The sequence below is a fragment of the Saccopteryx leptura genome, chromosome 1 (genome assembly GCF_036850995.1).
Source record: "Saccopteryx leptura isolate mSacLep1 chromosome 1, mSacLep1_pri_phased_curated, whole genome shotgun sequence".
Lineage (NCBI taxonomy): Eukaryota > Metazoa > Chordata > Mammalia > Chiroptera > Emballonuridae > Saccopteryx > Saccopteryx leptura.
The window spans coordinates 54,131,208-54,158,727 of NC_089503.1; the positions used below are offsets into that span (position 1 = coordinate 54,131,208).

Sequence of the window (27,520 nt, forward strand, 5' to 3'; positions counted from 1 at the left end):
ATGCAGAAGCCGGTTCTGATTGATCTGGATCCCGCCTGATGTGGAGGGGCTAATTTTCTGTTCCTGAGTGACTGAATAAGAAGGCAGTGCCCAAGGGATCACGGGGCAGCAAGTGTTGAGTAGCTGAGAGGAGCGGTCATCGCCAAGGACTATCCGAGCCCTGTGCTCAGTTGGAGCAAAAAATCATCTAGGACTCCGCTTTTCCACAGGCCCCGCCCACCTACAGACCCCTCCCCCCCACTGATCCCCCGCCTCGACCTACTCTTTCGTGCTCGCCCTGCCCCTCCCACGCCCACCCTTCTATTCCAAGCACCGCCAGGACCCGTGGCCCAGTTCCCTTCTGTGTCAGTCCCTTTGAGCCCCGTCTCTCCCCTGAGCCCCAGCGCTCCGGTCTTCCCCCCGCTCTTCAAGTCGCGGCCCTCCTTAGGTCCCGCCTTCTGCCCTCTGGTTCGACCTTTTCTTCCTAGGCTCCGCCCCTAGCCCTTGCGCCTCCGCCTCCCCAGAGATCTTCCCTTCTGACACACCGAAGTCCTTCAGAGGGGCGGGGCGCACAGCACGAAGGGGCGGGGTTTGGGGAGAGGCGGTACTCCTCTCTCGGAAGGCCGTCGGCGACCCCGCCCCTGCGCTCGATCGTTGCCAGGAAACAGGCATCGACGCTCTGGCTTGGCCGGGTCCAGCCAATGAGCTGGCACGCCACTGCCCAGTAGTGCGTCTCTGGGCGGTTACGTGTGGTGCGCGGGGGCGCGGATTGCGTGGGGCGCGGGGCGGGGCGCGGCTGGTGCTCCTGAGGAGCTATGGCGGCGGCCTGAACTCACCTAGCGGCGCTGTGGCGGTCGGGCCTGGTCAGGGTCGGTGTTCTGTGAGTGAACGGCAAGTATGGGCCGGAGGGCCCCAGGACTGCGTGAGGGAATGAGGAACTGGGCCATGATGGCCCCGGGTTTGGTGACTGAACAGGTTGTGAGGGGACAGGTTTAGGGGCTGGCATATGGCGAGGGGCCGGGTGTGAGTGCCTCAGGTAGGGCAGCAGGGTTAGAGCCTAAAGGTGGGTGGGCACGTAAGGAACTGGCTTGTATGAGGGGCTGCGGTGCTTTCCGAGGGGGCAAGTGGCAGGACCTGTGAACAGGAGGTGCAGGGGCTCCTATGGGCGGGGGAGGTTCAGCCCCGGGACCCAGGTGTGGGGGCAAGGCCGGTACGGGGAGGGGGAGAGGAAAGGGCGAAGGCGTGTGCATGCCGGCCAGTGGTGAATTGGTGAGGGAGTTGAGGGCAGGGCAAGGGAGGAAAGGCTCAGGTTTGTGAGACTTGGCTAAGGCTGAGAGCTTGGTTCTGAAGCCTCCTTCAGTGGCTTGCCCTGGCTAGTGAGAGCAGTAGTTCTAGATGGAGTAGGACAGCTTGGGTGAAAGTGTCATGCACTTGGCACTTCTGCCCCCAGGGGCCTTACATATTTTGCAGGACAAAAAAAAAGTCACTATGAAATAATTTTTGAGGCTTAGTCTTCAACAGAGTAATAATCACGGGGATCCCCGTTCCCTCAGGTTCCTCCTTGGGACTGCAAACTTGAAGATGGTGCCTCTCATGGAGGTTTTTGGACTAGGATTGCCTATGTTTTCTCTCCACCTGCTTCTGCACAACCCTACCCCTCTGCTGCTTCTCATCTGTGCTGAGCTTGGGGCTCTGATGTTTGTCATATATATTGGATCAACCACGTTCAGTTGCTAATTATACTTTACGGAAGGATTGTTATATACACCACTATATTTAGGTTCTCAAACAGAAAGGCTTTGCTCTAATATACTTACAGTTAAATTAAACAACAAGAAAAAGCTATTAAGGTAAATTTATGTTTAATAAACTGCTGATATTTACCATGTACACATTTAATGAGTTTTGGCATGTTTACATATGTGAAATCATCACCACTTTCAAGATAATTGAACATTTCCACCACCCTCAATGTCTTCTCCTGTACCTTTGCAGTTGGTTCCTTCCTTCACAACCTGATACTGGGTTCAATTTTTTTAGCATTTTACAGGTCTCCATTTCCTACCCACATGCACATGGAAATTTTGAGAGTCCTGGAAAACTGGGTTGGCCCTCAATGATAATACCACTTTCACACCAATAAATTTTCCTCTGCTGACAGTCTGCCATAAAGCCTAGACACCTTCCCCAGCATCAGGAAAGGCTAGGCCTTTCTAGATCCTTCTCTAAGAATGGGGACACTCCAAGTTCCCATTCTGTTCCAGCGTCTCAGCGTCAGAACAGGCTACCATTCTGTCCCATAATATGTTTTCGTTGCTTCTCTCTGCATACCAAACAGGTTTTCATGCAGCAACCTGCCTACATAGTCAGGACCCTATAGAACCTATGTCTCATAACAGGGTTTAAAGCAGTGGTTCATAAACACTGGGCCAAGGATTTTGCCAGTCCTTGATAAAGTTTTTATCCATCCAAGGTGGAAGGATGAAACATGAGTTTTCATGAAGAAATTTATTTTGAGATTATTATTTTTATTCTTTTGGTGTTAAAGTGCTCTCCCACTGATGAAATAATGTTGATAAAAAATGATGGATTTAAGGAAATGGTCTTATTTTTATCAAAATAAGAAGTAACCCTATATTTTAATATTTAAAAAATATTTCTACTGATTAATGAATTCCAAGAATTTAGAGTGATGATGTGGTTATTGTATTACGTTGAGGAAATACATCTTTATATAGTAATTCTGTAGAACTCCTGATTTCGGGACAGCATAGGTTTTACATTGCAATCTCAAATTTTACTGGATTTACATAGATAATCTTATGAATTAGGCAAGGGCAGTACTTATTATAGATGAGGAATAAAAGTCAGAAGCCAGAGGTCACATAGTGATTAAGTGCCAAAGAAGAACCCAGTTTTGGTCTCCTAAGAGTGACTTGGAGAAAGAAAGTTTGTAGTAGAGAATGAAGGTGATGTGGACCTTTAAAAGGCACATGATGTATATAGGGAGGGTTGTGATGATATGGAGGACATTATACTAAAAACAAGTATTTTTCATGATTTACATTTGTCCTATTTCTAAAAGATGAAAGATGGTTTGAGGGTGAGATAGGGATGAGGGTCTACTTAATATTGTGTCAGTGACATAGGAACAGGTATACACAGTATATGGATCACATTATGATAGTGATAGGATGAGTCAAGTCACATGTCAGAGGGTTCTTTGGGATTGTTTAAATTCTTGGTCATTTTGAAGAAAGCACTGGGTTTGGTAAGCTTATCGTTTGCTCTACTGAACTCTTCGTTGAATAGTGGTACATTAAGTATAATGGGTTTTGACTTATGACTTGTATCTCAGTGGTAGATGTGAGAAGATGAAACATAGATGAGGATGATAACATGAGATAGAAACATATTGTATGGAACCATTTGTTTCACATCTGTTAGTGCCAGGCATTCTTCTAAGTGCTGAGAAAAAAAATACATTCATTCATATATTAATTCACTTATTCATTTAGCAAATACTTCTTTAGCTTATAGTCTGCCCTGTAGTGCTCACATTTTATGAGATAGCAAGATAAGACATAATCCTCTGAGGTCTTAAGGAATTCTCAATCTGGCTGGGAAAGATAGACACATGAGAAAATCATTTCAGTTTAGAGAGAGAATATGAAATATAAAAATATAGCATAATGAGGTAATTACTTCTTTATATCTAGTCTCAGTCTTTCCCTATGTTCCAATTATACAATATATTTATATATTTAGTGATCTACTATACAGCTCCAAAGATATCTCAGATTTAACATGTTCAAAACAATTCATTGTCTTTGCTCTGAAAGCCTGCTTTTGCACCTTATGCCCCATCTCAGTCCAGGCAAAGATTTGGGTGTCATCTTTCATTCTTTCTGCTCCTTTACCACCTGCATTTAGTCAGTCATTAAAATCTTAATATATTTTCTTTTCTGTTATTTCTCTCCTCTTTACTTCCACTCCTACAACTTCACTATTAATTTACTTTAATTCTTCTTCATCTCTCATCTGGACTCTCCTTACCCCCCCCAACAATCTGGCTTCAAGCTTATGTTTTGTAGTCTGTTCCTAGAATGATCTTTCTAAAAATACAAATCTGATCATGGAACTCCTCGATTTACAAAGTTTTGGCTCTTTGTGTTTGTAGGACAACATCCAAATTCTTTAATATGGCATCATTTGGCCTCAACTCTCCAGCCTCATCTCCTGCCACTCCCTACTTTGTGTTCTAGCTTGAATAAATTGTTTACAGTTCTTAACAAACTTGTTACTTTTTGGGGCCTTGAAATATTTGTAATAACTGCTTTCTCTATTAGGAATGCCCTTTCTTCTCTGTACAATGAACTTGCCTCATCTTTAAGATCTAGTTCAGCCTCACCTCCTTTTGGGCATCTTTGGCACCCTCATCCAAAAAGGGTAGACATAACCGTGTTTGACTTGGGGATTCACTGTAGGAAATGGGAGTTATGATGTGACATGTGAGTTCCAAGGGCTCTGCTGGAGTCTTGAGTGGATTCCCTGTAAGAAGCAGAGGTGGTGCTGGGGAGAGGCGAGATAGTGAGTCTGTCTTGCAATATAAGTTGAGGGATAGTCAAGATATGTAAGATGAGCTCTAGGTTGGTAGGCTTCTTTGAGGTGGTCCTTCCCCACTCTCTGCTTTTGTATTCCTATGAGGTTTTAATTCACTTTCTACTTTCGCTATTAGGGTAACAGCCCATCCATACCTCTTATATCAGTATCAGTCATCTTGCCTAGGAAGAGTCATTTTAGGGAGAGAAACCTTACAATTTTACTTACCTGTTCTTAGAAGGTCATTCTGGTCACTTCCTGTCTGTTGTAGGTGTTAGCAAGTGTATCCCTGCCCCCAGCTCCTGTTTTCTCTTTGCCTCTCCCAGGGCAAAGGTTCATAAGTGCGGCTGAGCGACTTCCTGTCCTGTGCTTGCTGTTCTGACGTTGGTGAACGCTCTTGTTAAGTGTGCCTGTAAGGCTGTATTTTGGGCCCTAAGGTGAGTGCCTACCTTGGATTTTTGTGTCTCTGAAAGATTATCTCCTTTTTTTTTTTCCTGTGGCTGGAATCTGAAGGTAAATCTGTAAAGAGGGCGTCTACTTTTTTCTAGACTTTACTATGGGAGGAAGAGGTACAGTAATAGGATGGTGATTCCACAATCTATTTTGACTTGTTCTGAACTTTGCAGGGTCAATAGGGTAAAGAAGTCTGACTAGGTGATAAGGGCCACCAAGCTATGATTTTTGCAGTATGTGAACAGGACCCAGGTTAAGTGTTGACTTTTAGGTTCTGAGAACTGATTCTAGCCTGGCTCTTATCCTTGAGGTCTTTGTAAAGAGATGGGATGGGGTGAGGAAAGGTAGTGGAGATTAGTCCCTCTTGAGTCTGCAAGCAGTGCCCTTTGTTGGTCTGCAAGCAGTGCCCTTTGTTGGTCTGCAAGCAGTGCTCTTTGTTGGTCAAGCAGTGGAGCAGAAGTGGGCACTCCAGGTATAATGTAAGGTAGGTTTGTTAATCTTTGAAATTGAGTTCTAGAAGCTGGAGGCAATTTAGCTCTGGACATGTTAATGCCTCACTTTGCTGAGACTGGGTGCTTGGCCTTCAGCTGATTGGGTATGAGTGTGAGGTGGTGAGGATGGACATGTCAGGGCAGGTTAGATCTTTCTACTCAGTGAGAGATGAGGGCACTTGGGTCAAACAGGATCAGGAGTGGGAAGTGGGGAAAGGCAAATATCATTTACAGAGCCACCTGCTTTATGCCTGGAGCACTACATAGGTTATCTTATTTAATTCCTAAAACAGTAACAATACTTATTTTTATCAGAATTTAGAGATGAGGAAACTGAGACTCCAGTGTGTGAAGCGATTTATTTTAAGGTCACTTAGCTGGAAAATGGTGAAATGAGATTCAAGCCTTTGTTTGAGGGACTCCAGAACTCATCCTATCTTTGTTTCTTTTGTTTGACCTTAAGGCGCCCTAACTCTATTTGTTTTCAGTCCTCAAAGAGATGCGATTGAGAAAGAGGTCTCTAAACAGTAATACTTTTGTCTCAGTCAGGGTCTTCGCTGGTAGCAGATTGTACAAATTGGGTTTGGGAAAAACTTAATAAAGGGACAATATGTACAGAGATATGGGCAGAGTTTAAGGAATCCAACAAGGATGATGCATTATCTCAGGGCTAAGAACAGTGAGAGGGCAGGGCTAGTAAGGCTAGTAACAGGACACTTCTTATCAGATTCTCAGCTGTTGGCTTTGTTTTCTCCAGCCCATGCCTACTTGGGACTGTAGGCATAGGACTTTGGGCAGATGGGTAAGTCCCTTTTCTGGTGTGTTCCCGCTACTAAAAGTTCCTAGTCTGAGTGACTGTGTTATATGGTTTACGAAACCATTTGTGAAAGGCTGAGCATCCATTCTGTGGTTCTACCACCTTCTCACCCTTTCTCTTCTCCCCCACTCTCACTATCTTGGGTGGGTGACAGAGGGAAAGCTGGGTGGGGGTGGTAGTGGTAGATATTAGTGGACTTTCTGTGTGATTTTGGATTTACCTGAAGTGGCACCCATCCTTTATTACTATTGACCTCCCTTCTTTTTCTCAGACTAATCCTATACAGTACCTTATTTTTTGTCAGTTATTTGTATCTTATTTACTCATACTTGTTATTTACTTCAGACTTTTTTCCCTCACTTGACAAATACCTTTGAGGTCTCCATCCTAAAACCAAACCGAACCAAACCAAAAGAACTATTTCTCTTGACTCCCCACTGCCTCTCCCAGCTTCTTTAAACTATTGCCCTATTTTCATCTGAATAGCCAGTAACCTCGGCCACCATCACAGCCACCCTGTCCGTGCAGGTTTGCATTTGATTGGGACAGACAGTAATGAAACAGCGGAGCCAAGAACTGGTGGGCCATTACCTTTAACCCTAGCTCGCACCCGGTGGGCAAGAAATACACACAGTGGGAAAACACTTCCCTTTCCATTCAGGGCTCCCAAAGCTACTGATTCATCCTAGTTTCCTAGACTCAAAGGCCCCACCAGCCTTTTTCACCTCTGTTTCCCATCTTCTTCTCTTTGCACAAACTCTGTATAAACTGGCTTCTCCTTCAGCACTCTGCCATCTTGGCTGCCCCTCCTCTGCAATGCTGATGACAGAAACTGTGTGAGAGTGCCCCCGGTCTGCCTTGTTTTATAGTGTAGAAATTAAAGCCTTTAAGCCAGGGGTTGGGAACCTTTTTGGCTGAGAGAGCCATGAACACCACATATTTTAAAATGTAATTCCGTGAGAGCCATACAATGACCCGTGTACGTTATGCATTATCTAATAAAAATTTGGTGTTGTCCTGAAGGACAGCTGTGATTGGCTCCAGCCACCCTCAACCATGAACATGAGCAATAGGAAATGAATGGATTGTAATACATGAGAATGTTTTATATTTTTAAGGTTACTATTTTTTTATTATTAAAGATTTGTTTGCGAGCCAGATGCAGCCATCAAAAGAACCACATCTGGCTTGCGAGCCATAGGTTCCCGACCCCTGCTTTAAGCCAATATACAAATAAGGAAGTCTCTGATACAAAGCCACTCATCTGAGGCATAAATTGGATTCCTCATAAGAGTGCACCACTCCACGTCATGCAACAGTCAAGGGGTTGGGGAAAAGCTCAGTTTTGAGAGGATCTTAGTATTAAAAGGATGTTGAAAAGATGTTAGTATTAAAAGGGTGGGAAAGGCATAGGCTATAAGGACCTTGCGAGCTTACAGCCTGTCTCCCACACCCAATGCAAAAGCAAGCAAACATATACATCATATTTACAAACTTATTTGACTAACATCATCCTTTCCTATATTATTGACTTTTCCTGAAATTGCATCTTTACTTGTCTTTGGCTCCTAGTCATTCTGTAAGCAATTATTTCTTAAGTTTAAAACTTTTTTGCTAAAACTAGCTGATGAGTTTTAGTTTTCATTCTACTTAATCCCTCTGTAGACTTTACACTATGGGTACCTCCAATTTCTTGAAACTTTTTTTCCTTTGATTTTTAAATTACCACTCTTTCTTGGATTTCTTCTTCCATTTATAGCTACCTTCACGGTTTTCTTTAAAGTCTTCTCCTTTGCTTTCCTAAATCTTGGTTTTCCCCAGGATGTCACCCTTAGCTTTTTTTGTGATCTGCTGATCTCTGGATGATTCCACTTACTTTCATAGCTTCATTTACCACTTATAAGGTGGTGACTCCTGGTTTTATATCTCTAGTCTTGATTTCATTCTTGACCTCAAGTTTAATATTTTTACTTGCTTTCTGGACATCATGGATATCCTATAGGTGTGTCAAAACTTAGCATGTCCAAAACGGTACTCATGCTCTTTCTAAAACACAAGTTCCCTTTGTTTTGTGTTCCTAGTCTGTTAGTGGCATTATCTTTTTATGAAGTCACCTGTACTTCATATTAAGGCCTTCTCTTATCCTACATTCATTTGCCATGTCTTGTTTTTTCTATCTTATAGGTAGCTTAAATCTAGAGGCAGATTGTCTACATATGCTTCTCAGTCTCACACTTGCTAGCTAGCTTTGACAATTTATTTAACCTTTCTAGGCTTTGACTTTCTTTTTTTTTTTTTTTTTTCATTTTTCTGAAGCTGGAAACAGGGAGAGACAGTCAGACAGACTCCCGCATGCGCCCGACCGGGATCCATCCGGCACACCCACCATGGGGCGACGCTCTGCCCACCAGGGGGCGATGCTCTGCCCATCCTGGGGGTCACCATGTTGCGACCAGAGCCACTCTAGGGCCCGAGGCAGAGGCCACAGAGCCACCCCCAGCGCCCGGGCCATCCCTACTCCAATGGAGCCCCGGCTGCGGAAGGGGAAGAGAGAGACAGAGAGGAAAGCGCGGCGGAGGGGTGGAGAAGCAAATGGGCGCTTCTCCTGTGTGCTCTGGCCGGGAATCGAACCCGGGTCCTCCGCACGCTAGGCCGACGCTCTACCGCTGAGCCAACCGGCCAGGGCCTTTTTTGTTTTTTAATTTCATTTTTTTAATAGAGAGAGGAGAGAGGCAGAGTGGGGCAGGGAGCGGGAAGCATCAACTTGTAGTAGTTGCTTCTTGTATGTGCCTTCATCAGGCAAGCCTGGGGTTTCAAACAGACGACCTCATCATTCCAGGTCAATGCTTTATCCACTGTGCGACCACAGGTCAGGCTAGGCTTTGATAGTTTTCATTGTAAAATGGAGATAATAGTACATTTAGGATATTTATGAAGTTTAAATGAGATACTATGTGTGGTGCTTTCATTTTTTATTTTTTATTTGGTGAGAGGAGGGGAGACAGAGATTGAATCCTGCATGTGTCCTGATTGGGAACTATCTGGCAAGCCCACTAGGGATGATGCTTTGCCCATGGAGGGGGGGTGTTTGCTCCATTGCTCAGCAACTGAACTTTTCTTAGTGCCTGAGGTAGAGGCCATGAAGCCATCCTCAGCGCCTGGGGCCAACTTGCTCCAACTGAGCCATGGCTGCAGGAGTGGGGTGGGAGAGAGAGAGATTAAGAAGTGAGAAGGAGTGGAGAAGCAGATGGGAGCTTCTCCTGTGTGCCCTGACCGGGATTTGAACCTGGGACATCCACATGCCGGGATGATGTTCTACCACTGAGCCAACTGGCCAGGGCCCATATATTAAAAATTTGTTTTCTCCCTTTATTTGAGAGTTAAAGGAGGTGGGGAATATGAGAGTGAGAGTAACATTAACTCATTGTTCCACTTAGTTCTGTTTAGTTGTGCATTCATTGGTTGCTTCCTGTATGTGCTCTGACCAGGGATCAAACCTGCTACCTCGGTGCACAAGGACAACCCTTTATCCACTGAGCTACCCAGTCAGGGTTACATGTAGTACTTAAAATAGAGCCTGGCACATAGTAAGTACTCAATATGCCATATGTTAGCTGTTATAATTATTTTAAATTTATTATCATTCAGTTCTACAAGCATTTTTGAATGCCAGATATTATGTTACCACTGAATTTCAAGGAAGAATGAGTGATATGGTCACTTCTGTTAAAGAGCTTGATATATGTTAATGGCAGAGATATTATAGGTGTAAATAATTTCAGTATGGGCCATGCTAATGTAGAGGTGAATCTCACATTTACCTTTCTACCTTAGTTCATGCCATTCTTTTTTTTCTTCTTTAAAACACTGTTGAAACAGATTCTTACAGATTGTCCACTGCCATTGTCTCCTCCACCTTATAGTGCTGTCTGACATATTTTTAAAGGCAAATTTTATATATTGTCATTTCTTTGTTTGAAAACTTCCTTTGTCTCCAGGGTGTCCATAGATAAGATCAAAACTCCTTAGCATGATATTTAGTGATATTTATAACCTTCACCCATATTTATCCTTCAATTCAATATTGCATCTTTCTTCTCTGGATAGTCTGTAAGCTGCACCAAACTTGCAACCGTTCTTCAAATTTGTCATGTTCTTTCAGAGTGTCATATTTTTGTACATACTGTTTTTCATATGAAGAAGGCCTTTCCCTCTGTTCTCTTTGTGGCCAGTATCTATTGTTAAAGCTTTAAGTTAGATATCACCTTTCCTTTTTTTTGTATTTTTCTGAAGTTGCAAACGGGGAGGCAGTCAGACTCCCGCATGCGCCCGACCGGGATCCACCCGGCATGCCCACCGCTGGGCGATGCTCTGGCCATCTGGGGCGTCACTCTGCTGCAACCAGAGCCAGTCTAGCGCCTGAGGCAGAGGCCATAGAGCCATCCTCAGTGCCTGGGCCAATGGAGCCTTGGCTGCGGGAGGGGAAGAGAGAGACAGAGAGGAAGGAGAGGGGGAGGGGTGGAGAAGCAGATGGGCGCTTCTCCTGTGTGCCCTGGCCGGGAATCGAACCCGGGACTCCTGCACGCCAGGCCGATGCTCTACCACTGAGCCAACCGGCCAGGGCCTAGATATCACCTTTCTAAAATCTTCTTTTAATCTCCCAGGCAGAATTAGTTACTTTCCTTTATGCCCTTGTGACACTTTTGTAAATACCTGTTTATAATAAATACTGGAGTTTTTGTTTGTGTTCCCCCAGCAGTTTTAACTTATCCTTGTATTTCTCGTGCTTATGTAACACCGTGCCCAGTACTTTATCTGTGTGGGTATACATTGAGTTAATCAGTGAGTGAAGTTTGTTTGCTATTTAGGACTGGTCCCACCCGTTATAAGACTGTTTCCTATTCTATAGAAGGTTTCCTTAAACATAATTGCTACATTTCTTTAGTTGTGAACTGGTAATGGTCATAGAGAGTATTTGGGTTTGCAGGGTATGGCAGTGTGGGGCTTTTGCCAGGTCTCTGGGTTTCTTTAACCCTTGTTGAGTATAAAGAGGAAGGACAATGGAACCACACCTTTCCTCTGAAGTTTTACTTTCTTGAAAGACAATAATTCTGAGAGGGGTGCTGGGTGTGATGGAGAAGGAACTGTGAGGCAACAGCTGTTTTGGTACTCTTCCCCTTTCTTTAGTGAGGGTGTCCACAGGAGTGAGTGTTGTCCCCAGGAGTGAGTGTTGTATGTATCTGACAGGAGTGGAAATATGTGTGTATATGGGAGAGTGTTCATGTGTTCCTTGGTAGAATGAAAATTATTTTGCTCTTTGGGTTGGCTTTGCATTTCCACCTTTTAGGAGTATTCAGATAATGATCTCTTTGCCCATTTTCTACTAGTGGGCTTCTAGAGAGAAAACTGTGTTTGGTTAAGCAGAACAAAATTTCCTCAGCAGTGCCAGAGGGCTGGAGGCAGATTAAGACTTAGTATTCAGATAATGATCTCTTTGCCCATTTTCTACTAGTGGGCTTCTAGAGAGAAAACTGTGTTTGGTTAAGCAGAACAAAATTTCCTCAGCAGTGCCAGAGGGCTGGAGGCAGATTAAGACTGGGTCATTCATTCATTCATTCAAGCATATATACATTCAACAAATATTGAGTCTTTAGGTACTAAGGATACAACAGTAAATAAAACAGATAAACTATGTGCTCTGTAAGCTTACATTTCAGGGGGGAACATAGAGAAATAAATAATTTCAGGTAGTAAAACTATTAAGAAAGTAAAATTAGGAAGCTAGAGAGTAAAGGTGGGAAGATGTGCTATTTAGATAGAATTGTTAAGTGAGGCCTCTCTTAGGAGATGGCATTTGAAAAGAACCGAGTGATGTGAGTAATGTGAAGATCAGGAGAAGAGCATTCCAGCAGAGGGAATGGGGAAGTATTCACAAAGGCTGTATGAGTAAACTATGAGTGAGGAGGAAGATGATACGAGTTTATACAGATTAGGTTATATAGGGCCCTATAGGCCAAGGTAAAGATTTGGATAATCACTAGTGTGATAGGAAATCATTGGAGGACAGTCAGCAGAGTAGAGATATAATATAATTTAGGTTTTAAAAATATCACTCTGGTTGCTGTGTGGAGGATAGACTCTCAGGGGACAAGATTGGAGGCATGGATGCCAGATTGGAAGCTATTGTAGTAGTGAGATATGTTTTGAAGGTAGAGATGATGGAGTTTGCTGATGAACTGGGTGTTAGAAGTCAGGAAAAGAAATGAGGATGATATCCAGGATTTTAGCCTGAGCACGTAGGTGAATGTTGATATTTATTGAGATAGAGAAGGCTGGGGGAGTAGTAGGTTTAGTGGTAGAAATTAGGTCTGATATAGACTTGTTAAATTAAAGATGCTGATTGTGTGTGTGTGTGTGTGTGTGTGTGTGTGTGTGTGTGTGGTTTTCATTGGAGTGGTGGTTCTGAGTTCTTCCTGCCGGGTAAGTGGAGAGCTGCAATCTTCTGTTGATCCCTTTCAATATCTCTTTTTGAATTAGATTTGCAAGTCTGGACTGGTCAATAACCTCTGGGCTTGCCACTCCAGCCTGGTGTATCTTCTGGCTCCATGGCCAGCTACTGGCTCCTACAGACCTGATGAAGTTGACTGGAAACATAAGTGGAGAAAGTCTCCAGCTGGCAAATTCTCAGAGATTGGTCCTCTGGCCGCTGGCCCTGCCCAGCCTGCCTCATGGAGAGGATGAACTGGCTGAGCAGACTGGCCTCCCGGGGCCCTGGCCACCGTGTGCCTCAAGGGGCCAGTTTGCAGACCCCTGTCATGGCTGACCCTGAGACCTGCCTTATGGTCTTCAAGAATCACTGGTCCCAGGTAGGAGACTATATGCCGGAGGACCTAGTCAACCGCTTCCTTGAATTCTTCTAACCTTCTGTGTTTTCTCAGTGTCCCCTTTAGTCACCTTACCATCTTAGATTCCTTTTGTCTTCTGTCCTGTGTCCCCAGGTGGTGCGAATCCTGGAGCGGCAAGGACCTTGGGCAGCCCCAGGGGGTGCAGATGATCTCAGTGCAGTGCGCAACCATACTTACCAGATGTTGACGCTGCTGGCAGAGGATCGCGCAGTCCCTGCATCCCCCACTGCCCCTGGGCCCCTTCTGGAGTTTGCTCTGCATGAGGATCTGCTAACCCGTGTGTTAGCATGGCAGCTTCAATGGGATGAGCTTGGGGATGGGGTTGAGGAACGGCGGGCTGAACAACTGAAACTATTTGAGATGCTGGTGAGCGAAGCTCGTCAGCCACTGTTGCGGCATGGTCCAGTTCGTGAGGCTCTGCTGACCTTGCTGGATGCCTGTGGTCGCCCTGTGCCCAGTAGCCCAGCACTGGATGAAAGCTTGGTGCTACTTCTCAGCCAGCTGTGTGTGTGTCTGGCCCGGGAGCCTTCATTGCTTGAATTCTTCCTGCAGCCACCTCCTGAGCCTGGAGCTGCCCCCCGTCTCCTCCTATTTTCTCGCCTCGTTCCTTTTGTCCACCGAGAGGGCACCCTGGGCCAGCAGGCCCGTGATGCTCTACTCCTGCTTATGGCTCTGTCAGCTGGGAGCCCTACCGTGGGCCGCTACATCGCAGATCACTCTTACTTCTGCCCGGTCAGCACCTCCTGGGATGGGGGTTAGGGTATGGTATGTGGGCATTGTACAGGAGATGTAGAGGGTCTGTGTATCTGGGCTTTCTCCTCAGGAACTAGCCCCCTGGGTTTGAAAGTAGTGCTGGGAGTTGGGGTGGGGATGAAACATGGGCTTAGGTAGATAGGGCAGGTACTAAGGCTCTTCATGGGCCAAGGTTCCTGGTGATGCTCTAGAACATTGGGTAGCTAAATATCTGCTCAGGTAATAGGTCTTCCCCCTACTCCAATCAAAACTCTGGGCTTGTAGCTCCCCTGTGCCCCTTTTTCATATTGTCTGAGTTTTTGGTAACCTATCCTTGGTGATGGCCCCCAGGTGCTGGCCACAGGGCTGAGTGCCCTGTACTCATCACTGCCCCGAAAGATTGAAGTTCCAGGTGATGACTGGCACTGTCTGCGACGGGAGGACTGGCTGGGAGTGCCAGCCCTTGCACTCTTCATGAGTTCTCTAGAGTTCTGCAATGCAGTCATTCAGGTGGGACTGGGATTCCCAGGAGGTCTGGTCCTTGGACATTCTAGGGGTATGGGGTGGGAGGAGGTGCATTCCCTGGAGTTCCACTATTCTCTCATCTTGGGGGTAGGCTGCCTACTTGTGTTGTACCATTTGACTCCCTTTCAGACAGTGGTCCCCCTCACAATCCTTTCCTCTTTCTCGCACCCCTACAGGTGGCTCACCCTCTGGTGCAGAAGCAGCTGGTTGATTATATCCATAATGGGTTCCTGGTACCTGTCATGGGCCCTGCTCTGCACAAGGTGAGAGTCATGGGTAGCAAGACAGAATAGAGGATTAGGCTGACGGGTGGCAACTTTAATGCCAAGACCAATGTGGGAGACAGTGGGCTAGGTACTCCTCCCTTTTTCCCTCTCTGCTCCTGGTTCCTCCGTAAAACTCAGGGAAAATGACTCAGTATATGTGCATGGAAGCCTAAATTTCTAAACTTTCCCTTCCCCTTTGTCTAGACCTCTGTGGAGGAGATGATCGCCAGTACCGCCTATCTGGAACTTTTCCTCCGGAGTATCTCAGAGCCTGCCTTGCTCCGTACCTTCCTGCGATTTCTGCTGTTACACAGGCATGACACCCACACCATCCTTGACACACTCGTTGCCCGTATTGGCAGCAACTCCCGGGTATGGCCCCTACCTCTGTCCTGGCTTACTTGGGTGAGCCATCTTCTCTCTCTGAGCTGTGTTTTGGGGGGTGTTTCCACCCTTCTTTACCCTTCGTCTCCAGCATTTACTCTAGTATTTAACTTTTAACTATTTTGGGTACAGATTTTAATCTATGCCCCTGCTCTTGTAATATATGACTCTAGAGCACAATTTCCTTTTCTGGATAACTTGGCTGCTCATCATGGCTCTAACCTTTTGTCATTTTGCTATACTTGTGATGTAGCATTGACATGAGGTTCTTTTCAGCCATGTAGTGCTCTGGCCTGTTGTGGTGACTCAAGATCAGTTTCTCAGGTTTTGTGCTTTGATAGCTGACCCAGTTGCTACTGGTATGCTTACCTTTCCCCCCCCCTTTAGATTTTCTGCATTTGAACTGTTATAACTTGGGGCATCCATCCACCTACCTACATCCATTCTTTCTCTTGAACATCTGTATTGAATGTTCACTATGTGCTGTATTGTTCTCTGGTGCTGAGTATAATGGTAAACAAGATAGACATGTTTGAGGATTTCATGGAGCTTCCTGTATGGAGGAGGTAAATAAAGCAAACACAATACTGAAAGAATAGAAAATTGTGGTAATTATAATGAAAAACCAAACAGGGTGATAATAAAATAAGATGGTGGTAAAAAAAAACAAAGCAAAATCAAAAACCTTTCTGAGCAGGTGACATTGAGCTGAGACTTAAAGGTCATGAGGGGGAAATGGGAAAACTGTCTAGGCCAGGGGTCGGGAACCTATGGCTCGCGAGCCAGATGTGGCTCTTTTGATGGCTGCATCTGGCTCGCAAACAAATCTTTAATAAAAAAAATAGTAACGTTAAAAATATAAAACATTCTCATGTATTACGATCCATTCATTTTCTACTGCTTATGTTCATGGTTGTGGGTGGCTGGAGCCAATCACAGCTGTCCTTCAGGACAACATCAAATTTTTATTGGATAATGCATAACATACACGGATTGTTGTATGGCTCTCATGGAATTACATTTTAAAATATGTGGCGTTCATGGCTCTCTCAGCCAAAAAGGTTCCCGACCCCTGGTCTAGGCAGAGGGAGCAACATGCAATGAAAACAAAAGGAGAAGAGCTTAATGTATTTGAGGAAATGAAAGACCAGTGTGACCAGAGGTGTAGTGAGCCAAGGGGAATAAGGGAATGAGATGAAAGTAGAGAAGTAGGTAAGATCATTCATGACCTTGTAGACCAGGGGTCCCCAAACTTTTTACACAGGGGGCCAGTTCACTGTTCCTCAGACCGTTGGAGGGCCGGACTATAAAAAAACTATGAAAAAATCCCTATGCACACTGCACATATCTTATTTTAAAGTAAAAAGACAAAATGGGAACAAATACAATATTTAAAATAAAGAACTAGTAAATTTAAATCAATAAACTGACCAGTATTTCAATGGGAACTATTCTCCTCTCACTGACCACCAGTGAAAGAGGTGCCCCTTCCGGAAGTGCAGTGGGGGCCGGATAAATGGCCTCAGGGGGCTGCAAGCGGCCTGCGGGCCGTAGTTTGGGGACCCCTGTTGTAGACCATGGTAAGAAGTTTGGACTTTAATACGAATGTATATAAAGTAGAAGTAAATAGTTACCAAGTAATAAAGACCTGAAGTCTTTCTGGGGGAATAAAGCATTAGTTTAGACATGGACATTTATTTTGGCTCTGGAACCATTTTTGTTTCTTTTATTACAAATAATTGGAGTTCTCTGGGTCTTTGTGTTTAAAACAAGTTCTTGGGTTTCTAAGCATTGTAGAAAACTCTTTTAGATAATTGAGGTACTTGGTAATAGGGTTCCAGGTAGATGGCTATGTTTTATATAGGTGAGGTTTCTGAATAGCTAAGTGAGTGTATGTATGAGATAGTCTGCTCTTACTCTGCTGGGTAAAATCATGATACATGCCTTGTTTAAAAATTATTGGTATAAACCAAAAGAGAATAGATATCAAAGCTTTAATTTTACAAAGATATAAAAAATTTTTATTTCTCATTATGGTGATATTAGACCATGGTCTTATATTTATTTGACCTCAGGAAATGTCCTGTTTATGTTTCAACGGACAGCTGATTTTCTTCTTGGGGTTGACCCCCCCCCCCCCCCCCCCCCCCCCCCGTGCTAGCCTCTATCCATCTTGCTTTTGTCTTAATCTTATCCTAATTTCTTTGATTCTCCATTATGTAGATCTGCAGTCTTTAGCATATATTTCTATTAGTCTCGCATTTGGTTCCCTGGTCTGAGGAACCTTTTATATTCTTGGGGTATTTCTTCTTGGTTCCTGGTTCTTTAAAGAAACAGATCTTTTCTGATTTCAGGATGCCTGTGTTGGTCCGGCGGTCCGGCAGATGCATTCCTTTCCACTGTTTGGCCTTTTTAAGCTTGATTCTCTTGGCTTGACTTTGTAACTTCTGTAGCCTCTTTTGTGGCTTAAAGTAAATCATGCTGGCTGGCCAGTGTGTGTACTTGGACACTTGTATTAGTTTCCTATTGCTGTAATAACAAAATAACAAAAACATAGTAACTTAAAACAATGCAAATTTTTTATCTTATACAGTTAGTTCTGTAGGTCATGTATTCCATGATCTCTCCAGGCTAAAATCAGTGTTGGTGGGGCTACATTCCTTTCTGGAGGCTGTAGGAGAAGATCCATTTATTTGCTAGTTTGGGTTCTTGGTAAAATTTATTTCATTGTAGTGATAGGACTGAAATGTCTGTTTTCTTGCTGGCTCTCAGCTGAGGACCATTTATAACTTCTAGGGGCCAACTAATTCTTGGTTTATGGCCCCCTTCTTTTATCTTCAAAGCCATCAGTAGTGAATTGAGTTCCTCGCATGCTTCAAATCTCTCTTCTCTTTTTTTTTTTTTTTTTTACCCAGCTAGGAAAAGTTTGTTGTTGTTAAGCAGTTGTGTAATTTGATTGGGACTACCTTGATAAGCCAGGATTAACTTCCCATGTCAAATTTTGTAACCTTAATTATATCTCCAAAGTCCCTTCTGCCATGTAAGGTAAAATATTTAGTTTCTGAAGATTAAGACCTGGACATATTGAGGGAGGGGCATTTTTCTACTTATCACACAACCTTTCAGTGAATGTGAATATTTTCATTGCCAGTTAAAATGCACACTTATGGTAAATCTCCTAAATACCTGTGCTCTTTAAAATGTGAACTGTTGTGACACTTTTTTCCCACCATGACTGGCTTTTAGTTCTCATTTAGTAAATGACAAGCACCTAGACTGTGCAGGTAGTGCCCTAGATGAGCGATTTTCAACCTTTCTCCTCTTACGGCATACAAATTAATTACTAAAATTCTGTGGCACACTGAAAATATATACTTTTTAACGATCTGACAAAAAAAATAGGTATGATTTTTATTAGTTCACACTGAACAGCTATTGTATTTGGCTGTTGTAATTTCTTTATTTGACAATTTAAGGGAAAAGAGGTCAATGTCCCTGACTAATCAGATATTGCATGTTTTAAAAATTCTGTGGCACGCTGGTTGAAAATCGCTGCCCTAGAGAGAGACCCAATAGTTGTCTTCAGGGAGCTCAAGGTATCTGACATACTTGCCATAAAGGTTAAGTTTCTAGAAAGTGCTGTGGGGATTCAGAGGAGTCACGAGAGCTTATGTGCGTCTGTTCTCTTAGTCTATCCTGAGGCTAACTACCCTTCTTCCTTTTCTAAAACAAAAGGTTTCCTCTATTGTGGACCCACCTGTTTTTTCCTTTTCCTGTCAGCTGCCTTTGAGCTTTCCTTTATCCCACCTTCTGAGAGATAACACTGGTATTGGAAAGGTGACTCAGACTCCTGTTTACAGCCCAGTCCACTTCCCAGCTGGTATTCCTCCAGGTTCCCTCTGTTTTCTTGTTGGTAGGCACTCAGTTACTGTGCTGCTACAGTCTCTGCTGACAGGCATTCACCTGGTTACCATGTTATTGTCTTCTGTTAGTCATTTATTCAGTCCTCATGGGTATTCATTCCACTTAAGTATTGCTGGAATCTCTGCTGACTGGTATATATAGCTAGAGAGTTGGCTGACATTTGTATGGCCTACAGAAATAGGTTGAATTTGACAGATGGTTTATTCTTATCTGTTAATAGTGAAGTCTTGCCCATGAACATCACGTGATCATTTATTGAATGACTGCTGTGTGCCAGGCCCTGTGCACATTGTTTTTCTAGGAGTGGTTGGTTGGACCTAGGGCTTGGAGGGGGGGTCCCATTTGGTAAACATCTTGGAGGGTAGAGAGCTCTTATAGTGACTCCCTCCATCCTCCCCCAGCTCTGCATGGTCTCTCTGAGTCTCTTCAGGACCCTACTGAACCTTAGCTGTGAGGATGTCCTGCTGCAGCTGGTTCTCAGGTACCTGTGGGGTTAGGGCTGAGGGATGGCGGGTCCTGAACCCTTAGGGCCTTGTGCATTGCTGGGGCAATGGGTTATATTGGCGTTGCTCATGTGGTTCCCTACTCTTGGAGCCACATCCATTGACCTGATGCTCTCCCAAGCCCTTCCTTCCTGATCTATCCTGTGTCACTTTTCTGCTGTGTTTCCCAGGTATCTTGTCCCATGTAACCATGTGATGCTGAGCCAGAAGCCAGCTGTACGTGATGTGGATCTATATGGACGAGCAGCGGACAAGTTTCTCTCCCTAATCCCACGCTGTTGTCGGCATCGTGCCCCCAGCCCACCCCGTCCAGAGCATGCCTCGTGGGCACGAGGTGGGCCTAACAGAGAGTCAGGGAGAAGGGAGGATACCACGGGTATGGCCTGGATTCTAGGGGAGCCTAATAAGTTGTGGGGGAGGGAGGTGGCCATGAGTGGCATTCTATCTTTGGGGAAGTCAGTGAGGGGTCTTTCAGGATAGATCCTTAACTGCACCAAAGAAATTTAGCTTCTGAGCAAATTTAGTTTCTCTCTAGTCAGTATTCTTCCTGTTTCGGTTGTTTATTTGGTATTGGTGGTGGTGAGATGGGGTGGTGGATAAGGAAAAGCTTCATTTGGAGGATGGAAAGTCAGCTGTCTGAATTGATCCCATGTTTCTACTATCGCATTGCTCTGTCTCTGTTTCTCTAGGTGTCTTAGCTCTCCTTCTGGACCTCTATGTCTTTGATCCTTCTTATGTTTTCCCCCCATCTGCAGGCCCTGGAAGCCCAAGTGTTGACTCCTCTTCTGTGGTAACGGTACCCCGGCCTTCTACGCCATCTCGTCTGGCCCTTTTCCTGCGACAGCAGAGCTTAGGTGGCACTGAGTCCCCAGCCCCAGCCCCTCACTCACCAGGGCTTGCTGCTTCCCCGGCCTCCAGCCCTGGCCGACGGCCCAGCCCTGCAGAGGAGCCTGGTGAGCTGGAAGACAATTACCTGGAGTATCTGCGTGAGGCGCGCCGTGGTGTGGACCGCTGTGTCCGAGCCTGCCGTACCTGGTCTGCTCCCTATGATGGCGAGCGGCCCCCTCCTGAGCCCAGTCTTGTTGGCTCCCGGACTAAGAAACGCAGCCTGCTGCCTGAGGAGGGCAGGGACAATGTAGGGGAAGGGGAGGAGGAGGAGGCGGGGAATGGAGGACTGCCTGTGGGTGCAGCAGGGGGCCCCGGCCACCTGCCTTCTCCTCAGCTCAATGGGATGCCAGGACCATGGGCTGAGGGGGCCAAGAAAGTTCGTCGGGGGCCACAGGAGGGAGCTGGGGACCTGCTAGAGGGTACCTCTGAGGGCATGGCAGGCCTAGAGGGCTTTGGGCAGGAGCTTCGGGATCTGGAGGTGGCATTGAGCAATGGGGGGGCTAGCTCAGAGCCTCCCCTAGAGCCTTCACTACCTCTTGAGGAGGAGGAGGCCTACGAGAGCTTCACCTGTCCCCCTGAGCCCCCTGGCCCCTTCCTCAGCAGCCCTTTGCGGACTCTCAACCAGCTGCCAAGCCAGCCCTTCACTGGTAAGCTACTTACCCTAGGCCTTCTCCTTTGTGTACTCTTTGCATGTTTCAACGTGTTTGTGCTGGTTTCCGAGACTTCTTGGTGGTATCATTTCTGTATACTAGCCGAGCTTTCTCATTCATTTTGCTTGGGTTCTTTCCAGATACATATCATGTCATATGTGTGACTCTGTGTCTGTGTGTACATCTTCCATGCTTTTGCTGTTTTGAGAATTGATGTATGTCTGAGCCTTGTATGCCTGTTCTATTTGCATGTTCCTCTTACCCGCTCTGGCTATTTCCTAGGGTTTGTGATCAGGATATTTTCTGTTTGGTGTTTCCTGGTGAATCACAGCAATATGTCTGAACCATGTGGAAGACATACCTGCTGTCCTGTGTATGAGGCACCTCTTTGTAAACCATGTTGTTCCATGCTCTTCCTACCATATATCTGTTGGGGTCTTAGCTCTTTTGTCAGCTCTTCTGTGGCCCACGATCAGCTCTTTTGGTGTTCTTCCTTACTCAATTCTGGCCTCCTTTCTCCCATTCTCTTCACAGAAGGACTCAATTTCAAGTTTCTCCTATTCCCTGTCCTTGTACATGGTTGGTTGCCATGACTGTCCAGTAAGACTTTCTTAAGGATTTATGGGCAGTAGTAAGGAATGAAGAATGAAATACCTCTCTAGGGAAGATGACAAAGCATGGCTCTGAGCTCCTCAGTTGAGTTCTTTTGGTCCCTCAAGGGTGCCCTTGGAGCTAGACCTGACCTAAGTGGCTGAGCTAACTCCTCTTTGTTTTGCATTGAGAGCCAGTTCTACCCAACCCAGCCCTCAGCTGGTTCTTATTCTTACTCCACACCCTGTGTGAGGGGGAAGAAAAATAAAAAGAAACACCTGTGGGAAGCAGTATAGTGCTTTGGACTGGATATACCTTGAGTTAAGGTCCTATCTATGCCATTGCCACATGTAAATCACTACGATGCTGGTCCATTGTGAGAACTCAGCACAAGGTCGCTTTTTACTAGGATTATCATCTCTTGAGTGCATGGCATGTAAGTTGACCATGGCAACCACCCTTCTCTGATTGTTTGTAGTCAAGTTGTTGTGCCTTGATTAGTACATGTTCTAACTGGGCATGGGATATGCTGCGATCCTGTTTGCACAGCATCGGGGGTTCTGCTCTGGGGTCATGATTACTTCCTCTTGCAAACTATAGAAAATATATCTTTTTATTTATTTACTTAGTCTTTGCTTTGCTTCTTACTGCTCGGCACCACCAGAAGGTGGTGTGCAAGTGGTACCACATTCTTTTAGTGAACTATTAAAATGACCCCTGAAAGTACAGTTTTTGGTTTTACCACTTTTTTTTTTCAGAGACAGAGAGAGTCAGAGAGAGGGATAGATAGGGATAGACAGACAGGAACAGAGAGAGATGAGAAACATCAATCACCAGTTTTTCGTTGCAACACCTTAGCTGTTCATTGATTGCTTTCTCATATGTGCCTTGACCGAGGGCCTTCAGCAGACCGAGTAACCCCTTGCTTGAGCCAGTGACCTTGGGTCCAAGCTGGTGAGCTTTGCTCAAACCAGATGAGCCCGCATGCAAGCTGGCAACCTCGGGGTCTCGAACCTGGGTCATCCGCATCCCAGTCCGATGCTCTATCCACTGCGCCACCACCTGGTCAGGTGGTCTTACCACATTCTTGAAGCATTAATTTAATCTCTGTCCTTTTACTTCTTTGTAAAGTCATCTGAGCTTTTTGAATTTTCTCTTATAAGAAAGTGCCAGGAAATGAGAAGAAAAAAAGGACAGAATTACAGGTATTTTAGGACCCTGTTAAGCTAGAGTTATTTTGGAGCTAAGGCTAGTTATGTGCATCTGGAGTGGAGAATGTTCTGGAATTTTTTTACAGGATTTATTGCTTCTTGCCTTTCAATGTTCTCCTGTCTTAATTCATAGTGCAGTTCTTAGGCACACTCCTTTTCCCCATAGGTCCTTGGTCAGACTGTGATTGTCTGGAGTGCTGGTTCTAAGGCTCTGGCTCATTTGAGACCAGTTTTCCCAGTGGGCCATTCTTATTTTTTTGTTGTCCTCTCCCTCACCAGAGTCTGCCCTGAATTGGTTTTCTCTGGCTCTGAACTTTTTCATCTTCTCGATTCCCAGCTCTGGAAGAGAGCTGCTTTAGTTTTTGGTCCTCCATAGGTTTCTCCCCTGACTTTAAGTTGGCCCATGTTGTCACCTTTTTTTGCCTTTGCTACACTTGCTTCTTGCTTTCTTTTAGACCCAAGTCTAATGTTATCCCTTGTTCTGTGTGCAGCCTGATTCTTTTTTTGGTTGTAATCAGTTTCTCACTGCTTTCTTCTATTGAGCCTCTCAGATGAAGCTTTCAAAAAAACTGCAAAATAGAGTACTATGTATCTTATAGTTATTTGAATACTTATAATTTGCTAGATTTTGGGCTAAATGCTTTATATTAGTCTCTCTCTTATCCTCTTAATAACCTTATGAGGTGAATACATATATATTTTTTACCAAGTAGGAAACTATGCTTGGAGAGTTTTGATCCATCCAATAACTAGTAAAGGGTAAAGCTGAAATTTGAAACCAGGTCTTCTGACTCCAGAGCTTACGATCTGGCTCTTCAGCTCAAGTATGTGTAGTTAGTATCTGGACTCTTATGGGTTCCTGTGGTGCCTGCCATTTTATATTCTCCAGAACAGGTAGTTACAGGGTATTTAAACATACCCAGAGTCTGACAGATAATTTTCATCTAGTCGTGGGGGTCTTTTGTTTTTGGGAAGAATGCATGCGATGTGCATTGTGTTCAGGCCTTGTATCCTTGTGCCCACCTCCCCAGGCCCCTTCATGGCTGTGCTCTTTGCCAAACTCGAGAACATGCTGCAGAACTCCGTCTATGTCAACTTCCTGCTGACAGGGCTGGTGGCCCAGCTGGCCTGTCACCCCCAGCCCCTGCTCCGCTCTTTCCTGCTCAACACCAACATGGTCTTCCAGCCCAGTGTCAAGTCCCTGCTGCAGGTGTGCGATGCATGCATGCATGGGTGCGTCCAGGCTCCATGATGGGCCAGGTCTGCAGCTGGAGTGGCCCTGGGGGGCTGGGAACAGGCCCGTTGGGACTAGAGAGGATTGTGTCAGTCTAGACTACTGAGAAATGTCATGAAGTTGTGCTTTGTAGGTGTTGGGCTCTGTGAAGAATAAAATTGAGAGTTTTGCGGCCTCCCAGGAGGACTTCCCGGCACTGCTTTCTAAAGCCAAGAAGTACCTCATTGCTCGTGGCAAGTTGGACTGGGCTGAGGGCCCTGCAGCAGGACCTGCTCCTCGCCGCTCCGATGCTCTGGGTGAGTCCTACCCCACCACCCCTCTCCTGACCCTCTCTACACAGCTAATTAGCCTAGGTTAATTGAACACTTATTAAGGGTAAAGCCTTGTGCTAGGAACTGGGAACTTGAAGAAAATTGAATCTTGATGTTTGTTCTTAGGCTTCTGGTCAACAGATTATACACTTCTGTCTACTAAGAACTAAATTAGCAGTACCAGCAAGAACTGCTTCAGTAGTTGGGGACTGGCAAGAGGACAGAGTAATGTCTAGGTTAGATACTGTTGCAGCTTGGTAAAGGTCATGGCATTCTACATGGGTCTTGAGAGATTGTGAGTAGGGAAAGGAGTGGGATGGCCTTATTCCTCTGTTTAGGAGACAGTATGAACTATTTAGTTGGAGTAAGGCATTTGGAAAGTGGTGGAAGAGTTGGTAGTAAAGCTGAAAGATTTAACCAGAGCAGAAGATTCTCAAAGTAGAAGTTGGGCTGGGTAGAAGTTGGGATCTTTTAGGTAGTGAGAAACCATTGGAGGTTCTTAGATTTGAGAGTGAAGAGATAAGTTTATTAGTTCATGTGCTAGGTGAATTGGAACTAGGAGAAAATGCAGTTAGGGCAAGTAGTCAGGAAGTAACCTTTAAGGCCTGAATTGGAATAATGGAAATAGAAAGGAAGAATTTGATATGATAGAAATGGGTTGGGAGTATTGTCAGAGTTTGGTGAGTGGTTGTGGGGAATAAGGAAGAAAGATGAGCTAAATATGACCAACTTTTAAATCTAGATCTTTCATCAACAAATATCTGAGGACTTGCTGTATGTGCTATGTATCATTTTTGGTGCAGGAAAGTCAGGGAGGTAGAAGATGAGATCTCTGCCTTTCAAGAGCTGACAGTCTATAGAGACTAGAGGGATGTCATTACCAAGGGAGCAAGGTCCCAAAAGTGGTGTGATCCAGACCAGCAGGAAAAGATGAACTTTGGATAGGTACAGAAGGGAAAGCTAGGGAATTGAAGTCATCCTGTGTTAATCAAAGTAGGACGCAAAATAATATGCCAAGGGTAAGAGAGCAGATGTAAGATGGGGCTTAAGGAGAAAAGTACATGGGTTGGGAAGAGTACCAGAAGACCTGATGGTTTTCTGATGGTCTAGTACTGTGACTATTTCTTGCTTCCCCATTCCTGGTACTGTGTTCTCTTTGAAGGGCCCAGGGATACAAAGGTAACTAAGACAGAGTTCAAGCACTTTAAGCTCACAGATTAGTGTGCGAGGTAGATGACATATAAACAAGTTATTGATACATTGAGATTAGGGTAGTAAAATGGAAAATCAGTGGAGGGCATATCAGAGGAGATTTCTCAAAGCGATGGGGATAGTGAAATTAAGCCAAGGATGAAAACAGTAGGGAGAGCAAAATTAAGGCAGGGAGGCTATAAAAGCATGCCAAGAGCTTGGAGGGTTCCAGGAAGAGCAGACAGGTGTGGATGCAAAAGCAGGGTGGAGTTGAGAGAGTTTTGAGAAGAGGTTGGAGGAATATGAACCTAGTTGTGAAAAGTTCTGAATACCAAATTTAATTGCTCTGTCTAGCATCACTCTGTAGCCAATATTGGAGGTAGAGAATGGGTACCATATGATCTAGAGACTAGATCCCTGGAGTGTAGGCCTTAGATGTGGACATAGGTCCGGAGCCAGGAATCTAAACCAAGAATTAGGGGAAGTAGGTCAATATCTTAAGTGGCTCATTTGAGTCTAAGGTGACATAAGGTCTGGCCACGCCAGTGGGAAGGTGGCTTTGGTGAATAAAGGAGAGGGATTTGTAGAAGGTGAAGTGGCACAGGGAGCAGATCTTGGAGAGACAGTGGAGTATGACAGAAATGATGGTCACTGAACTATGGGATTGCACATACATCGTCTGTGAAGGGGCAGAAGATGTGGGTCAGATGATACAGATAAGCAGGGGAAGGTGGAAGAGGTTGACTCATACAGAAGGGTGATAGGAAGCATGAAGTAAAGGCATGTTATGGACTGAGGAGAAATAGGTTGGTGATGGCATAGTGATTGGAAAGAGGAGAGGTAAGAAATCCCTCAGGGTCAGGGGGCGTGGAAAAGGAAGGGATCCTGGCTGGGAATGAAGTGGCTGAAGTGACTGACTGCGAAGACTGAAGATAATGGTTTGCTGAGTGGGGAGGCTGGATAGAAGGAAGGTTGGGAGGCAGCATTTTGGTGTTGAAGTCCTAGTCAAGAAGTCCATATACGTAGAGAGGTGGGGAAATTTTGTCTCTTAGACCGAGGGAGTTTGCCTGACCTATGCACCTTCACAGTAACCCCTGTTTATTTGCAGTGAAGAGCCGGAGGCCGTCCTTGGGGGAGTTGCTCCTGCGGCATGCACACAGTCCGACCAGGGCCCGGCAGGCAGCACAGTTGGTTCACCAGCCTGGGAGAGATGGCACAGGACTTGGCCTAGGTGGGGGTTCCCCTGGGGCTTCAACTCCGGTTCTACCCCCCCGGGGTGGGGCCACTGAGCGCCAAGGTGAGGCTCTGCGAGTCAAGAATGCTGTCTACTGTGCAGTCATTTTCCCCGAGTTTCTCAAGGAGCTGGCTGCCATCTCCCAGGCCCATGCTGTCACCTCGCCTTTCTTGTTGGATACTTCAGAGGAGGGAGATGTCCCTCTGGTCTCAGGCTTCGGGCCCCTCAATCCTTAACTTTCTTTCATGGACAATCAGGGCCTTGAATGGCCTGGGTTGGGGCCAGGTTGCAGGCTCCTTTTTATGTTTGGAGGGAGTGGCAAGAAGACTTTTTAATTTATTTGAGATGAATGTTTTATGGAGAACTTGTTGCAATATGTATAAAAGGGAAATCTCTATTCTGTGCTCATTCTTCTTTCCCACCTTTTTTCTTTGGGGCTGGGTCTCAAAAAGATTGTATATAGATGGGGAGGCGTCAGGGATATTTTCTTGTGAAAAAATTGATGCCAAGGTTTTAAGGTACTCTATTCCCTTAGATGGTGAGGGGACATGAAGCCTAGGAATAAAAGTAGGGATTTTCCACCTTCTCCAGACCCCAACAGGAAATAATGGTAGGGGCCCAGAATGGTT

General features: G+C 45.2%; 1 protein-coding gene across 9 annotated transcripts; it reads left to right on the forward strand.

The window, feature by feature from the left end:
- Positions 1–763: 763 nt before the first annotated feature.
- Positions 764–27,291, forward strand: FHIP1B (FHF complex subunit HOOK interacting protein 1B). 9 transcript variants are annotated; one of them, XM_066366633.1, is made up of 13 exons: positions 772–859; positions 4,908–5,018; positions 12,880–13,208; positions 13,341–13,979; positions 14,331–14,489; positions 14,681–14,767; positions 14,975–15,175; positions 19,480–19,559; positions 19,752–19,957; positions 20,337–21,116; positions 23,953–24,131; positions 24,289–24,451; positions 26,766–27,291. In XM_066366633.1, exons 3-13 carry the CDS (start codon positions 13,071–13,073, stop codon positions 27,125–27,127), a joined length of 2,994 nt encoding a protein of 997 aa, XP_066222730.1. In that variant the 5' UTR covers positions 772–859; positions 4,908–5,018; positions 12,880–13,070; the 3' UTR covers positions 27,128–27,291. The 9 variants fall into 9 exon arrangements, with proteins under 9 accessions (XP_066222711.1, XP_066222755.1, XP_066222746.1 ...); XM_066366614.1 differs by lacking the exon at positions 4,908–5,018 and having other exon boundaries at positions 764–870; XM_066366658.1 differs by lacking the exon at positions 4,908–5,018 and having other exon boundaries at positions 764–870; positions 19,752–19,915.
- The last annotated feature ends 229 nt before the right edge of the window (positions 27,292–27,520 follow it).